General features: G+C 39.0%; 1 protein-coding gene across 2 annotated transcripts in view; it reads left to right on the plus strand.

Moving 5' to 3' along the window:
• The window catches only part of mthl1 (methuselah-like 1), a 120790-nt gene that overhangs the window by 41562 nt on the left and 61254 nt on the right, over positions 1-17974 (plus strand). For both annotated transcript variants that reach the window (XM_012378439.2, XM_012378440.2), the window contains exon 4: positions 4786-4864. In XM_012378439.2, coding sequence (XP_012233862.1) covers positions 4786-4864 — 79 coding nt within the window. The remainder of the gene's footprint in view (positions 1-4785; positions 4865-17974) is intronic.

A 17974-nucleotide genomic window follows, 5' to 3' on the forward strand; every position in this document is an offset into this window, starting at 1 on the left:
TTTATTGCGTTAGGATTTCTGAGGAGAATCACTCGATTGTACGGTGGTCTTTACTTTATTTCCAACAGCTGTGCTTATATTTATTATTGAAACACATGTGATAAAGGTTGATATAAATGTATGCTATATTTGAAATATTAATAATAATAATAATATTAAACTAATTTATACAATTTATCATTCTTGCATACTTTTAATAATTTTTCGGATAAAGTAAACACATTTTATTTTTCCAATTTTTATAAAATTCAAAATTTTAATTAATTTAAAATTGAATTTTTAATTGATAAATAAAAATTTAATTTTTTTTTAATTGGTAAATGAAATATTGTGAGGCAGATTCAATATCTTTGTCATCGAAGTCATTAAAAAAAAAATAACGCGAATGGCTGGGGCTTTGTATTGTACCGACATTTAATTATAAATGGACTTGCAAATGGAAATAAATATGTTTATTTTATATCACGTTACAAAGAACGCGCTGCAATAACGTTAGCACGCACGTGTTCGTGAGGGTGTCATCCCTCAGGGCAATTAGATGTACTCTGGGAAAGAAAAAGATAAACGATGGGTCAACCCGCGCAATCTAATTCCGACCCCATGCAAATCGAGGCACCCTTAACTGGCTGACGTTCCAACCCTTGACACTCACCCTTGGTGGCGTCATAGGGTCGTACATGTAACGCCACAGTACTACTTCCTTCGACTCTGTACAACGTGACTTAAATTAACCCCAGCTGTTTCGCGCCATCTCCACCTCTTCTCTCCTCGAATTTCTCCGTCTCACTCGCAATCTAAAAGCCAATTTTAACGAAAGGTCTTTCATCGTAAAACTCACGAGCTGGGGAATGAGCTTGGCCTGCAGGAAAAATTCAATTATGGTATAAACATTTGTTTAACTCAGAATTTTTAGAGACTGTTAAAAAAATAAATATATACTTAGCATTATAATTAAAGAAATTTTAGCATTTTGTTGAATAAATTTGAAGATTAGAATGATTATCAAATAATCAATAGCTGTTTAATGAAATATGAAAATTCATTTATTTAATAATAAAATTAATAATTATTTTATATAATTAATATTAACATTATTGTATATTAATTATTTTGTTATTGTGGATTTTTATTAACTTTGTATATTTTTCTATTCGCGCGACAGATTTTTTATTATAGAGTAAGCAACGGATATATTTTTTTCAAACTTTTTTCGACTTTTGTCCTGCACGCGTTACACTTCTCTATGAATAATACACTCTCGACACGAGACATAAAGAAGATTCTTCCGCAAGCGAATATCTTTTCATTCCGTCTCGACGTTTCCTCGGTTGAGAATTGCTAACATAAGATCGTCTTTTTATCAAGCTATGTCCTTCTTTCTGCATCGCTGTTCACGACTCATATAAATCATGATGAATGAGAAAACAAGCAGTGCGTCGTACTTCAAAACATCCGCTGGGCGATATTCCTGTTTCTCTCTCTCGTTCTCTCTCTCTCTCTCTCTCTCTCTCTCTCTCTCTCTCTCTCTCTTTCCCTCGACTCACGGTACTAATTCCAACAAAAGGACCTCTTCCGCATACGACGGGTTCTACCGGGCGTGGAAAATGGAAAACACACCGCGCAAACACGATCCACCCCCGCCGTCCGAAACACGTTGCTGGGTGGATTTTGCCGATGAAGGGTGGTGGCGGTGGTGGTGGTGGTCGTCGTGGGGTGAGACACCGGAACGATTCGCTCCTGCGAGCACTCTACCCGAGCCGGGTCGACGAGGGTGGATGATAGTGTGGCGATTCACGGATGAATGTCGCCCGAGTTATAATTGCAACGAGCCGTAATTAGTTTTGGAAATTTAATTATTTCCGGGCTACGCGATAAATGCCGCCGGCTGCCGTCCCGTACCGTAAAAGCCTCCTGGCGAAGAATTATTTGACGATTTCACCGCGTAACGTACGCGTTAATCTCACTTCGGGTGACTTCGCGCGCCGGAATGGGAGATCCTGTAATTGCAAATCGTTACTCTACGTTTCGTCGAATGGACACTGCGTTCTACTTAGCGACCGTTGGCGAAAGTAATTTCTCCGGGATTTAGTCAAATATAAATTTATTGTTTTTGCATGCGTGGGTAGACGCTCCAAGGCACGTGTTCTATTAAATAATTTCTCGGTACAACAAAATGGTTATTTTTTTAACATTTAAAAATATTACAATGCAAATTTACTGAACCATTGAATATATATTTATAATCTGTAGTCTATTTATAAAAATGTAATTGTAACCGTTGACAATCAAATCGATTCTCGTATGTATTTTAACTTTATCAATTATTTCCGTTGAATGCGTGAGTTTTTCGTTCGCATAAAATACTCAAGTCGTAAGTTTCGCTGCCTCGGGGCCGTAAATTACGCAACACATCTATTGGCCGATCTTTAAAATCGCGATTCTGCACCCATCGCCCGAAGGCGACTATCCTCTCCATTAGCGATATGAAGTTTTTCATTGCACATATGGCGCCGCGTCGATTACAAAGTAAAAGTTAATTGAACCTACGGCATGCATTCAGACATGTTTACACTGCGATTTATCTCTCTATCAGCAGCGTTTTTGCCATTCCGTTAGGATAATTGCGGCTGAATAGAGAGTTGATTAAGCGATAGATACGCGCGATGAGTCACTCGCAGCCACTATTCATATTTTTATACGCGTGAAGTTCTAATTGCACATTTATTCAAAGGTAATTCACCAGGCATAACGAAACGAATGCAAGAGACTTGGTTACAACGGTTTCTCATGCGTCATGGCATCATCGATCCTTGAGCCACGCATCGTAATTCACGCGCATTGCGAAATCAAAGATATCACCGTTGCCGATTGATGTCGTATATATCACAAAGAATTAAATAGCACCATTTCCTGTGAATTGCTTATAATGTGTACATTTATATATACAACTGGACAGCTGTGATTATATTGAAATTATAACGAAATTGTTAGATAAAATTCGCGTATTCTGGATATCCGTGAAAAGTGCGTTGATGTGTAATTAATGATGGGCGTTTATTTTTACCAAGCAAGTTTCAAAATTTTATCCCGCACAAAGTTAATAGAATTAAAATGTACGCTGCATTTTATTATAACCAATTTTATCGTGAATATTTTGAGTTTCGTGAAATGCGCTGAATGTGTAATTAAACTCTGAAAGATTAAACGTTTCGATTACTAAAGAGTAATGTAACGATCAATGATTGCCGTTGCGTTTGTTTTAATTACAACGTAAATTCCACGTTTTACGCACTCCACTGATGCTGATGACATACATTCAATTGCATATACGCCTGTGCTTATTGAAAATCAAGTACCTATTCGCAAAAGAATACTTGACAAAGTCTGAGCGGGAGCTTTCACGCACATTTGTTATTGTCACCATTATGCATTGCTGCCGATTACGGCATATTTTTAGAAATTAATGTCCTACGTTCATCGACGGTTTGCATTTTATTTTTATTTTATGCATGTTATTCCACGTTCTAAACGTGCGCGACGATGTTAAAAATTTATTAATACGCGAACCACGCAAATATTGAAATGATTTTTTATTTCTCTCGCCGTCGGTTCTCACTATCGCCATTTTTTTGTAATTTGGTGCATTTCTGCATTTTTATGTGACACAACATATACGACGTATTTTATAAACATGTATGATATATCATCAAAAACTGCACTATATATATATGATAAAAATAAAAATGAAATTTTTATTATTTATTAGGAAGAATAATTATAAAAAATAACAAGCTAATAATTTTTTTATTATAGCGAATAATTTTGATTTTTATCTAATTTATTATCTGCGCTTATCTAAATTGATTTTAATATAATTTGAGTTAGAAAAGTTACGCATTCAAATTTATAGGATATTATTAGTTATAATTATTGCTATCTATATTTTAGATTTTTTAAATTAAAAATTGGACAGGCGTCTCTTTGTGAAGTGTTTTCAGTTTACGCAGTAAAAATTAACGTCTATAACTTTCGTTCTTCATTTAGAAGCACAGATTTCTAAAGATGAATGCGGGCGACACTCTTACTGAAAAATTTATAGACACCACCACCCGCCGCACCCTCTTGGCGACTTTTCAAACAGATCTTCACAAAAGCTGTCTCTCTCCCCGGAGTTTTGTCTGGCCCTTTGCTTACGTGTCGCACCCTCGAAATTCACCCCCGTACCGTGGTTTATGAATCTTTTAAGAACGCATCGAGGTACAGAAAACCCGCGACGCGGTCTTTGTTCGGCGAGCTCGTTTACCCGTTACAAAGCGAATCCGTTTAGAGAGTCGGGCTAAATGATTAAAGAGAAATCGATAATTTTCTGCAGGATTTGCGGGCGTTGAAACGATATGAAATTTTGCAATAATTACAAACATTAATGCGGATAAAGTATTTTAATGCAAGAAAATTTCTCACAACAACAAATTAATACTTTTATCTCTGATTTTTGTATTTTTTTATGAATATTTGTTTAATGATTTGATAATTAGACTTAATTAAAAATATGATTAGACAAAAGTAAAAATTTAAGCGTCATGGAAAATTTATATTTTGATGGACATAACACATACACGATAATTAAAAATATCTGTATTGATCTATCAAACTTTATCAACATTTGTAATTACGAAGTAAAAAATTTCTTGACATTGTACAATACAATATTTTTACGGAAGAAAGTAAAGTTCTTAAAGCATTTACACAGCCATCTCTAACGAAACTTATCTCGTTATGTTTCAGCGATCATGGCGCACTTCTTCTTCCTGGCTGCTTTCTTCTGGCTGAACACGATGTGCTTCAACATCTGGTGGACATTCAGGTAAGTCGTAATTTATTTTCCGCCTCAGTTCCGTTTTTCTAGAAGATAAATGTGCTTTCAAATACAAATGAAACTGTGCGTTTATATACCGTGCATTTCATATGTATTTCTTGCATGTCGTTATCCGGCAAAAATACTCGTTACAAAGTCTGAGTTTTAAAAGATTGTTAAACAAGATGCGAAAAGAGATTCTCGACTTCGTATCGAATACCTTAAATTTCGAAACTGAGTGGCGTTTGGTTCCTGAAAGGATCATAAAATTGCGTCACTGCCCATCAAAGGTCCGTGGAATTTGTGGAATGCTGTTATATTTTGCTTATCGACGTTATCGATGAAATCTTGATAAAAAAAAATATCTCGAACCTGTACACGCGCATTCCAGTCGCCGATTTTGTTGCATAATAAAATACCGGTGTCGGTCGCTGCCGCGAAAGTAGATAGATTTATCACCGAGTAATAATCAAGCGTGGAAGTTACGCGTTGTATATGTAGTAACTTAAGTATCTAGTATATCTTATTCCTCAAAATAGCCTCGGGGAATGTTGAGTTATCGAGGAATCGAAACAAGTTTATTGAATCGCGATTGGAAGAATGGAAGATGCGAGGGAACGATTTATTACGCGTTTAATAAACGCTTAACGTATGGGTTTATTGATTCAGACCGGTCAAGCTAGTGTGGCTTAACTCCTAGGATAATAAAATATCTAATTATGCCAACGAATATCGATGCGCGCGAGATAATGGTGGAATAAACCCTAATTAACGCGTCGCCTCATTATGGCCCGAAATAATTATACAATGCGGATAAATCGTCCGTACGCAAGCAAACGATTATAATAATTGAGCTAAATTTCAGGCGAACTGTGCTCATTTCTTGCCCGCGGCCCATTGTCGCTAATTAAAGTCCACTCACCCATATGTAATTATAAAAAGTACTGGGTCGCGCGAGAGAACGTACAAATCACAAACGCATTTGCACCCTTGTTCATGATCACGTCGCACTCTTGCGTAATCGCTCGGATTGAAACATTATACGGATCACAGAATCGTTTTTGTAATTCAGTAAGACTCTTTGGCCAAAATATATTTTCCGAAACTTAATAAATAAATTCATTTTATTTAATAAACATTATTAGAAGTTTTTACTTCGATAATTACGTAATTTAAAAGTTGGTAAAGAGAATATTAGATATAAAAGTAGAGCGAAACTCGGTATACTTTTAGCAGAAATAATAATGATTTAAGAATTTTAAATATTTAAATCAACTTGAAACGAACTTTAAGTAAGAAAGTCTTCAGTAAGCAACGTTCCATCTCGTACGTTGTGACTCATGGCTGAAAGGTACACAAGAATCGTGGTCATTAAGAGGTAAACTGCCGTCATGGTGGACGCATTTCGCTCGTTGAGGAAAGCAAAGCATCAAGGTGAAAGATTGGATCAGGATCACTCGGTCGACTGGTTAATGCGATGCAACACGGTCACCATAACGGGTTTCTTCTTCACGTTCCCCTCGGTGCTCGCCTCGCATTCGCGGCTCCATTCTCTTCTCTTTTCTGTTTTCTTTCTCGTGACCCACCAGCTCACGCTTCCCGCTATATTTCTTCACGCGTTATTTTCATTGAATCCTCGATCGAGACCTATCCGCCGTCTGCATCTCGTCACGCGCAATTATCCACGCGCGCAGCTGGACATGTCGATTTATGACATCCCGATTCGTAATACACATATCGATTTCAGTTGCGCAAAGCCATAAATGCTACGTGCGGCGAAAGAAATATCTCATATGACTGACCCCTTATATTGATTTATGTTTCTCGTTACATATCCAAATTTAAGCTGATTAAAATTACACAAAATTTTATTTCCTACATTTTCACAAATTTACCGTAATTTCAGAAACCAATATATTATCTCCCCAAAACTAAAATATATAAAAAGATTTAATTACTTTAAGGGAATATTTGATCTTAAAAAAAAACTTTACAAAAGCATTCTATATATTAAAAACTAAATCTATTGAAATCCGACGTTTAGAGAATACATTCTCTCTCTACCTTCTATTTCCATCTTATTATTCAACAACGCAATAGGAAGATACAGCGTGTATGTTGAATAAAAGCATATCATTAGCAATTATTTAACAGATTTTCTCTGTGTATTTGAACCATGTGAACCTTGCCTCATAGATAAGATGTGCCACAAAGCACATGAAATACACTCTATTCTTGCATTTAATTATACTATGTAGTGGTTTCCACGTATTATAGCTTATATTTTTGAGTCTAAAAATAGCAAAACGTGTAAATGATCAAGAAACGCGTATTAATATAATACATTTTGTTCTTTAAGTTGTTCTCGTAATATCACGTTTCGAATTATCACGTCACGATGTATCTCGCTGCCTGCCTAACAAAGGTATGCGCGCAACAACGATACCAATAACGCTAACAAACCACGTAACCAATAGGATTGGCGACTTTTCGCGGCCCGACGGCGTTTTAGGTGGCTAAAAATATTTAAACGCGTGCGGTAAGCTGCGGTATAAACATTTTGCATCGACGGCCCTGACTTTTCATGACCAGCGCAGTTCGATGAACTTGCACTCTCGCGCCGTTCGCGGCACTTTTATCTCCGTTTTCGCGTCTCTGTTTTCGCACACACACGCCAAAACTGTCGGCGACACGTGCGCCCGCGTGTTGTATCCACTTGTTGAAGTGTCAGCGGCACGTTGCGCGTTCACGGTGCCTGCCTCGGTGTGCTTCGTGATTTTCGAGCTGGAAAATTATCCTGATGTCATTTGCGGCTGTGCGCGCGCCCGCGTACGCGCACGGTCGTTGCACTGACCACCACCGTTGCATTACCAATGATCTCTTTTTTTTACGGCCTGTCGACTTGCTCCTGTCGGCGATGTTCATCTATCGCTTCAACTCAGATTGCATTACGTCATGCGAGATATCGTTGTCCAACAAACCCACACTGCTAATTTGAATTCACAAATTCTGAATAAAAAAAACTCATGAATAAGTAAACGGATTTCGGCACAAATAACAATAGCTTTGTTTGCGTCAAGCCATTCTTTAAATTTAAATGAATCAAATAATAATCTATACAAAAATAAAAATATTTATTTCCAAGAGAGAATTGACGATTGATGAAAAATTAATTGCGCTACAATACGGCGCATGATAAAATTTTTAAAATATCTGTAAAAATTTCTCTGAAAAAACATTTTTTGAAATTTTATTTATATAACTGTAATAATTATTTAAAGTTTGTTAGAGTTGTTGTATGAACAAATACATTTTTTTCATTTAATTATAGTTAAGTAAAATAAAAATTTCAAGAACAAGAAGAAAGACATATTATATATCTGAATAATATTACTCTAATTTCCATATAAATCCATCTTTAATGAACACGTCCCATATTCGCTTAAACATCCGACGTTATCCGTCTATAAGTACGCTGTTGCATGGGATGTCGAACACGGTATATTGAATCCAGCCAACTGATTCCTACGTGTGTAATTTTCTTGCGCTGAGCTTCCGCGACGGAAGCAACCGGGCGTTCGACGCTTCCACCCGTCGTACCAATTAGTAGTACTTGCGACATTACGCCACCAATGAGAACCCAATGCCATCACCGTTACGTTTAATTACACGCGAAGACTGCTGCCGCGTTTTCCCGTATGTGGTTCTCTTACGAGCTCATACGCCTTCTCCTTCCTCTCTTTCTCTCTCTCTCTTTCTCTCTCACTCGCTTTGTCGATACGCGCTCTCGCGCCTCTATTTTCTGAGAAATTGTTCAATTATCTAACATCCAAGCAGCTTCCCACGGCCACTACAACCATTGGTGAGCACACGCTGCGCCGCGCCATGACCTCGGCGTGCATTTAGCGTTTCTTCTCTAAATGAATTTGCATTCCGGTAGCTGCTGGCATCTGCCTTCCGACCCGGATTTTTCACGACGATAGCCACTCTCTCGGGACAGGCTTTTGTCGTTTGTTCCCTGGTGAATATGTTCTACCGACACGCTTGTGTAACGCGAATGAATGCAGTACCCGCAGTAAACGCGCGGTACATTCTCCGCAATAGTATCAATCGCAAAAACATATGATTGGAGTAAAAAATTCTCACGGTTGGAAAGAATGAAGAAAGATTTATGAGCTACCGTTTATACGGGAAGAAATGGAAAAAAGAAACCATCTACAGTGACACCGGTCGAGGACCGACGTACAAACCATTCGGGTAAAATTGTCGTCTTGGAACTTTAGGCGATTGACGGAAACGACGCAGGAATTCGCCTTTAGCTGAATAATACAATCAATCATTGTCAGCAGCGAAGAAACTAATCTCAATGGCTCCCTTGCAAAACAATGGCCGATCCAGTCGGCGAAAAGCAAAACAAAGCCGGCGTGTATCGTCCTGCGAGAGGCGGTCAAGTGTTTTGCCGTGCGTGTGTATATACGTACTGTTCGTTAAGGTCTCTTCTGTTCTCCCGAGGACTACCTCATTAACTTCGTTTATCTCGTTCTCGATAGTCGGCCGCCTCGATTTCTCCAGCCGCGCGCAGCTAAGCATGTGCGTGACGCGAGTGGTTAAAATCTTGTGACGATGTAGCGTATATTTCCTGATAAACACTTTATACCGATAAAACCACTTTACACTGATAAAAAAAAATTATTATTTATATTATTTATATATTTATGTGTGTACATATAATTTGTACTTTAGAAATCTGCAATAACTCTGTTACATCAATCTCGTTACGATTACTTTTTGCAAGAAGTTATAGTGTATTTTTCATATAATAAGATATATCCGCTGATGCCTCATTTATCACCTTATTAACCGCAAAACGCTGGAATTAAGAAGATGCTTAATTTACTGAGAAAAGACTGTGATGAGATTATGATTAAGTGTACCAGTTTCAGTCTTATCACGTGGCGACTGCGTCTTAATGATGGCCGATTAAGCTTTTCTGCGCGCTCTTGAGAGCAATTCATTATCTATCTTTCCTTCATTCTCCAGCGTCGCCAGATTTTTTCGTCGAATCTTCTACTAATTTTGTTTTAAATTCCATATTGATGCTCTGCGACGAATTTCCTTTTCGTCAGATATCCTTCGAATTTTCGAAGCATGATTTACCTCTTCGCTGTCTTTTATTTTCCTTGGTCTTTTTATGATTCTCAGAAGAACCTGTCGGTTTCGTGGTCGATTAGTTATAAATAGATCAATTCTCGTCCATTGACGAGTCTGTTCGTACGTCGAAGTCGGCGCCAAGAGAACGTGACCCAAATCTTCAAAACTGGGCCTCCGTGAGTGAATGCTCGAATTTCGCAAAGCACAATGGTCTTCTTGTAACTGCAATATATCTGGTCCACCGGGAAACGGCCCTCCCTCACAGTCGATCACGTTCGCACGAGCTTATATTCCATGTAATTCGATCTTGTCGTGGATCTTTCTTTTTCTTATTGCACAAATAATTTCCCGCGAGAGCCACTTACAAAAATAAAATGCGAAAAATTTTGATTTGAAATAAGTATATATTTTAGCCAATTGTTCTTGTATACATATGCTCTCGTATACATATATGTATTGAGAAACTATTTTTAACAAATGCATATTTTCTGAACTGTAACATTTTCCATATTTGACTGAATTGTACATTATTGATTTATTGATTTTTAAGTGATTAGTAATTTAATAAAATAAAATAATAAGAATAATTTTTACGATAAATGAAAAGAAAAAAAGTGAAAAAAAGCTTCAAATATAAATACACGATATAATTGCATCGTGATTATGTAAATTGTATAATGTTAATAGAATAGAAATCATTTTATTATTCTACAAGCAAGCAAGTAGTTTTATTCACGGGCGCTTTTTACTCGCTATTACCGAGCATGCCAAATGTCACAATGCATTTTTCACGAGCGATCGCCGTCTTCGACAAGCGCTGTTGTTAAGCTCGGTATTTGAACTCCCTGGAGTCAGATACGAAAATCAACAAACCCAAGAGCGGACTCGCTTGTCTAGAATACACCTAACTTGGTCCGAGTATGGCGGGATGCTCGCGCGAGGTCCGTGGCCGGCGCAGTTGCAGGCAAATGCAGGAAGCATGGCAAACCGACGGCTACGACCGCAAACGCGACGGTCAGCGAGATATCTTGTTGCGAAGGCGGTGGTGGCCGCAGTCTCGAGGACCTCGACGAAGAAGTTCCTGCCAGGCCGGGTTTCGAAGTACGAAGTCGAGCGGTTAAGCTAATTTAGAGGGTCACGAAACGAGAGAAACCTCCCGCCCTGTCTCGAGTGCTATCGAACCCGGCGAGATCGGGCAATAAAGCGAAATCGCGCGTACAGGTATTCGATTCCGAACAACCGGGAATTATTCTACCGGATGTAACAAGGTCCAGACACGTATAAACGACGGCCTTTGCCCAATGGCGGCTTTTGTCCAGCCACCAATTTTCGAACGTTCGTAAGAGAAAATTAATGCAAAAAATAGACACAGCAATCATTTATTCCTCTAAATCGAAATTTTCTATACGAAATATTCAAATTTTTGCCGAGATTCATTGTTATCTCAGATTGAAAAATGTCAGAAAACTTTTGGAAAATAAATACACACACGATTACGTGAAATATCGGGTCAAGTGTAGACTGACAGGCGAGGATTAATTTTCCGTAGACCATGTTTTCAAGATGCGCGTTAAGAGTTTCTAGATTACTCATTACCGCACGTCCCACGCAACGGAAGTTTCGCGTTGCGCAAGGAGAGAGACTGCGCATCGTCTTTCTAGATCATAGCGGGTTAATGACTTCGATGTTCCTCTTCTTTTTTTTTTTCCTTCGCGGCGCCGCTCGTTACGCATTAGATAATGCATGCAAATTGCGTTAACGTAACGTGACTGCCAGTTCTAAAAGCCAGGGGGGACCTCGGCCACTTTGCTAGTCAACGACCCGCTCGTGTAAAGATAGACGAATCGCCGTTGCGCTCTGCTCCGATGCAGCTTCCATCCCGCAGCCTATTATGCGACTGTCGGGCTACGGTGGTGTCATGAATGTGGACCCACGAGACCGCTAGCAGCACAGCGAGTGAATCACGAGCGAGCTCTCGAATTCAGAACACGTGTCGCTGGTCTGCATACGTTTTTCTAAATTTTCAGAAATCCGGATATTTGAGTTCCCGCGCATTGTGATCTTCGGATTCAGATTCGATAAAGCCCCTCGACCGTTTCGACTAACCATATTCCAGAATTGGCGGAAAATGCATGCGCAGCGTTCTTGCGAAATTTAGAGTCCAGATTTTCTTAGTGAAAACGCCGAGAAGAATTATTATCTTTTATAAATTTTTTAATTTCAACGTTTCGATAAATCGCACTTGAACATTGCGAATTTACTTTTATCTCTCCAGCTTATTCGCAATATCACTGCTATTACTTTACTGAGAGATCCTCGATAATTTTAATAACTCTAATAATATACTGTAAAGTCAAATGATATTAATACGAAATAAAAATGCGAATTCTTCAAGACATAAATAATTAGTAGATAATTGAAACGTTTACTGCCAGCATTTCGCATTAAATCTTTACGTGTAGCTAAGTATTGAGATACTAGACCTACGCGGCTTCCAGCTTGCCTCGTTAGCTACCGTGCTGCACTCTTTCTCTCTCTTTATCTTGCGTGTATACATGATGAGTACCGACCCGCTCGGCCAGAACAGCTCGAATGAATCACGCGAAGCCTTTAAAACTCGCGCGCCATCGGGGTTCTCCTCGCGAGCATGATATCTCATCGTATCTTCGCTCCGCTTATTTTCGTCCTCCTTGCTACGTGCCGCATGAAAGATATTTTCCGCAAAATGAAGCAGACCCTATTTACCATGATCGACATCTCCCAGTGCGGATGATGAAATTCTCTGTACTGTAGTAATCGCGAACGTGTAGGGAGAACTGATGAAATGAATCCGCGGCCGCGTCCAGACACCGATTTCCTTCGAACCGGATCGGCTACATCTCGGGAGCGTAGCGGCTCCTTGTTCGAATCCGTGTTGCGACTACATAATGCGCCATTTGCATAACACAATTGCACGATAGTCATGCGGGGCGACGCCACCCCGCGCATCCATTCGACCTCGCGTGTTGTAATAATGCCCAAATAACAATGTATTATAATAATCACATTAAATTGCGGCAATGGCTCCGCTATTTCGAGATGCCCAGCAGGCAGAACCGCGTGTTTCGCATGGCGAGCTACTTCATGACATTTCTTTCCTTTTTCAAAGTTTACCGCTCATTTTCAGCATGTAAGTTATTTCCTTGAAATTTTAATAAAATAGCGCAATAATCGATTTAAAGAATCAAATCGCGAAATGTTGTTAAATAATTCGGAACAGTTCGCATTTATGTATACACTTTCCGCCTATTTTGTCTTAATGATTATTAATGCTCGCCGCGATCTAGCTACACGTTTATTTACATCGTGCCGGGTCTTTTGTTGAAAATGCATCCAGTTTCATAAATTATCGGCGCCCGTCACGGGCGGACTGCGAGAAATGTCTTCACGGACATTCGCGAGAACAAAAGTTACCTTGGCACGGATGTACCCTCAGACACCACTATATCAAGAACGCTTCTCGTGTACCGTGAACAGACCGAGTAAATCATGAACGGTCGTTAGAATTCAGAGCCTGATTCTCTTGAGACCGGAGCAGAGGGAATATCTTGGCGAGCGGTGCCAAAGATTCTCGCTGTAGTTCGTGTACTTCTTGTCGATACTTTCGCGATTTTTCTCTTTCTTTTGGTCGGCTTTTTTACCTTTATCTATATCTTTTTCCTTCCGTTTCGTGCTGTAACGAACTCTCTTCTTACAGTTTCACTGTCGCAATTTGGAAACGATAAATATTCTCACAACTATGAAATCTCTTTTAAATTATAAGAAATTTTTTTAAAGTATATTATTTATTTATTTAAGAAATTAATTTATCATTTTTTGATTTTAATGTATTTTTCTAATATCTGATAACGTAATTATCGATTAATGAAATATTCGTTGAAATAGAGACATGTCCATCAGTTTCATCGCATTATTACGATTTCGCAAGCTTTCGTTGCGCAATTCACAGGGCTTTCTCTTTTATATTCTTCTTGCGCCCTCCGATTATTATTCATTCGTTTATTTTTAAGAATACCCCGGCTTGTTAAACCGTCGCATAATCTCACGTTCCATCGTACTTTTCCGCGCTCTCGTAATCACGTTAAAATTCCCGCCGTGATCTCGACCCTTCGGATCCCCGTTTGCTTCGTTAGCATACGTTAAATTGCTGTTAATTAATATGGTAGCAATTATTTGGCGTTTCTCTCCGCCTTGTACATAGTCCGCGCAGATCAACAGAGCTAAATTTCTCTCGTCATTATCTCTCGCGCATTCTCCTCGTTATGTTACCACTATGTACCGAACGAACGCCACGCATGTGCGAACATGCGTTTGCTGCGAGGCTGGTGCCAAGTTACACGACAATCTTTCGTCGCGCATGGTTGTTTTCCATTTTGCCGCTTCGCGGTATTCCTATGACAATATTATGCAACGGAGACATATAAATTAGAACCACATGCGCGGACGCGTGGGTTACTCGTCCCGCGCAATGCGATAATAAATTGCAAACGCTTTTATGACTGGCATTTACCGCACGTGAGGCAATCAACAGCTACTAAAAGGAGCGATCGTTTCGACCCAAAAATACCCATGTAGATTTAGGTTTGCTATTCAACTTTGACGCGAGACTGCGCGAGTTCTAAAGTTCTAACTTTCGTGTATTTCTTTGCCCACTGACTCGCAGAAGGCCGCTTCTAAGAACATTAATTAAAGGTAACTGAGTTTTAACTGATTCTTTGTCTCTTTCGAGAAACAAAACAGGAGAGCAGCGGAGAATCCGTCAAATTTCAGTCGAGTTTAACTGACGTTTATGCTAACGGATCGTAACGGTAAGCGCGTAGTTATAAATAAACAAAATGAAACAAAGTCAATCTTGTTTCGCATCAAAGCCATGGAAAATTGTTTTATTAAAAAAGTTTTCGCGTCAAAGGTTATATCATAAACTGTAGATTCGCTTGTGTAATAATATTCACTTATCATTCGAAACGGAAGTTTGGCTTGCGCGGTGAAATGAAATTCGGGGAATATAAAATGTATGATCGAAGTTTAAGGGGAAATACGATAGGACAGCTTGAAGTTGTTTTCGCGGCGGTTTGTAAAGGGTGGATTTTGAATTCGCGTATTTATGAAGACGATCGCAGAACGAAATAAAACGTCAAGGTATTGCGCCGATGCACGAAACGACGGTAATGACCAACTCGACCGGCGGTTCTCTGACAGTGAACCCTCGGAAGCGTGACATTGTCAGGGATCGTATTGCATGATACGCTCATCTTCCGTGACCGCGGCTCGCAGTGATTGCACGCTTAGTCAGTCAGGCTTGGCTGAATTTAAATCGACACGGTGCAACGGCAGATACAGCAGACTACCTCAAACCATCGATTAAGCAATTTTTCAATCCGAAGCGTAATGAGATAATTTTTGCGAGTCTCTCGTCTTCTGCTCCGTTTACTGTAAAATGTATTTAAGTGATTAGCAAATTTATGTGCTGTTTCGTATTTTACAGTTTTACTTCGCAAGCAATATATATATATTTTTTTTTTATATTTTTGCTATCTTTTATTAAATGTTAAACTAAGAGTCTATATTTTAAACTAAAGATACGAATAAAATTGCACGTTTACTTATTTTATTATAGTTTATTATAGTTAAAAATCAAAGGAAATATATTACAAATTTGTCAACTAATATATCGCGAGATAAAAAAATATATTTTCAAAAACATCATTGAAGTATTGTGTGAATTATATATTTTGAGAAGCTTTTGAATTTATAAGAAACGTATTCATGCGCGTTTCGAATATCCGAAATTTTAGCTCACCTTTCCGTAAAACGAGATTGTTTTTGCGAGTCGGTCGAGCCACGCGCGATGCAGCGGACTCGCGGAATGACGCTAGTAACGAAGAAGGAAGCGAAAGGCAAGACAGAGACGGACGCGCGACGCAGAGTGTCGGGTAGAGTCGACGACCTCCATGGCCGCAGGTTGCACCTGCATCACCTGCAGCCGGTCGGACCCTACCTTCGCGCCTTCGCGGTGAGATCGGACCTTGGCGGAACCGTACAGCGATCCTCGGGCTTGATCCTCGTCGAGAAAAAGCCACCGCGGCAGAATCCGGTATGGAACATCGAGGATGCGTACCTATGAATGCGCCGCCGCGGCGTGAATGTACCGAGCGACGGCGTTGCGGCGTGAAATTCTCGAATTTGCAACTCGCGATTCTTTTGGTCTCTTTGGAATACACAAGAGGCAAGCGGTGCAGCCGTGCAAAGCAAAGAGTTCCTCGGGTATGCTCTTCGGGTTGTACGTTTTCCGGGCGAACGCGCGATAGGAGAATGCAACTCGAATTCCGGCATAGATAAGCGCCGTAGAATTTTCGTGATTTATGTAGGATGCACTAGTGCCGTTCCTTTCGTCAACAAACTGTTCAAGCAATTTGAAAACGAACATTTTCATTAATAAAAATTTGATACTATTTTCTAATATCATACTTTTATTTGAAAATCTTGAATGAAATTTTCGTCTATTTAATATTAATCGAAAGCTCAGATTTTGCTTTGTACGAATATTTCTGTTATTTATTCGAGTTTGATGAAGCTGGATTAATAGCTTTATATTTTTAATTTTTTATGAAATGAAAATTATTGTTGTCTCGATGTTCTCATTGAGAAAGAATCAGCTCCAATTTAGACAAAGAATACACGTGTAAAAGAAATTACCCAACTAATGCTCGTTTTGGAAGATTTTTTCGTATCTTAATAGGATAAAGTTCTGATATTGCAACATGTGCACTTTTGTATTTGCATGCTGCACGAAGAGAAAATGCAATGCAGCGCAAAACGCGTTATACATAAATTCGCAGCGCCTATTCGAAGAGTTCTTTCCTACTGTTCCGTATTTGAATGCGCAAGGAAAGGCTGTTCGTAGCCGAGCATCTGTAACATATAAGGCATAAAAACGTGCGACATAAAATTCTAAACTGAATTCACGTCAGCCATATACACAGGAAAGTATGTAGAAAATATTTGCAAAATATCTCTACCACAGAGTCGTACTATTGTAAGACATGCTTGCCTATTTTTGCGGAGAATACAATTTCTTGATTCTCAAACATAGCAAAATAGGCTAAATATATTGAATTTATTATAAAACAAATACCAATATTTAACCAGAATAACATCGTAATTTGAGATTTAAAAAGCGATACTGCAAATATAAATTGCTTATTTTTCTCTTTAATCGTGAAATCAAATGGAATACAATTTAAATGTAATAGAATTTTATTAACATATCAATGCAAACGTTGTGAAATAATTATATTTTAAATATTCCTCGCAAATGCCCTGTGATATGTTGGAATTATAACAACATCCATTGGATGTATTTTAAACTGCGGGAGGTAATATTTGCGCAGCGAAAACGTCATGTTACTTATGGCGGTTTCAAATGCGCGAAGGGGGAACGTCGTATGAAATTTTCGCGCAATGTGCATTTCTCTTCTCTGAATGTGAACGTGTGAAAAGAGGTCGTGTAACAGTACGACGCGAAAATCTCACACCTTTCGACTCGTCTTTCTTTTCCTTTGAAAAGCGCGGAAATACAAATCTGCGCGAATTTTGAAGACCGGTTTACCGCCTGCGAGAACGCCCTCAGACATTCAACATTTTGCCGCAGTTTACATCGCCAATGGTATTTTCGTACTTGAATTATTTCGTAATACTTTTATAAGGGCGTACGGCGCTAAATGTAGTTCGGAGTTATGTCAGTTTCTTATTGCCGTTGGCTCCGCGCCATCCAAATGGCTCCCGCGCTTCTCTCTGTTACGCTTATTAGAGTATATTGTCGAAAATACTTGTGGAGAAACCCGTCAGCGTATTTTTATTCACATTTCCACCGGGATTTATATCGTTTACATGGCCGCTGTAATGAAGCCGACGTCAAAAATATTGAAA

Source organism: Linepithema humile, chromosome 2 (genome assembly GCF_040581485.1).
Source record: "Linepithema humile isolate Giens D197 chromosome 2, Lhum_UNIL_v1.0, whole genome shotgun sequence".
Classification (NCBI taxonomy): domain Eukaryota; kingdom Metazoa; phylum Arthropoda; class Insecta; order Hymenoptera; family Formicidae; genus Linepithema; species Linepithema humile.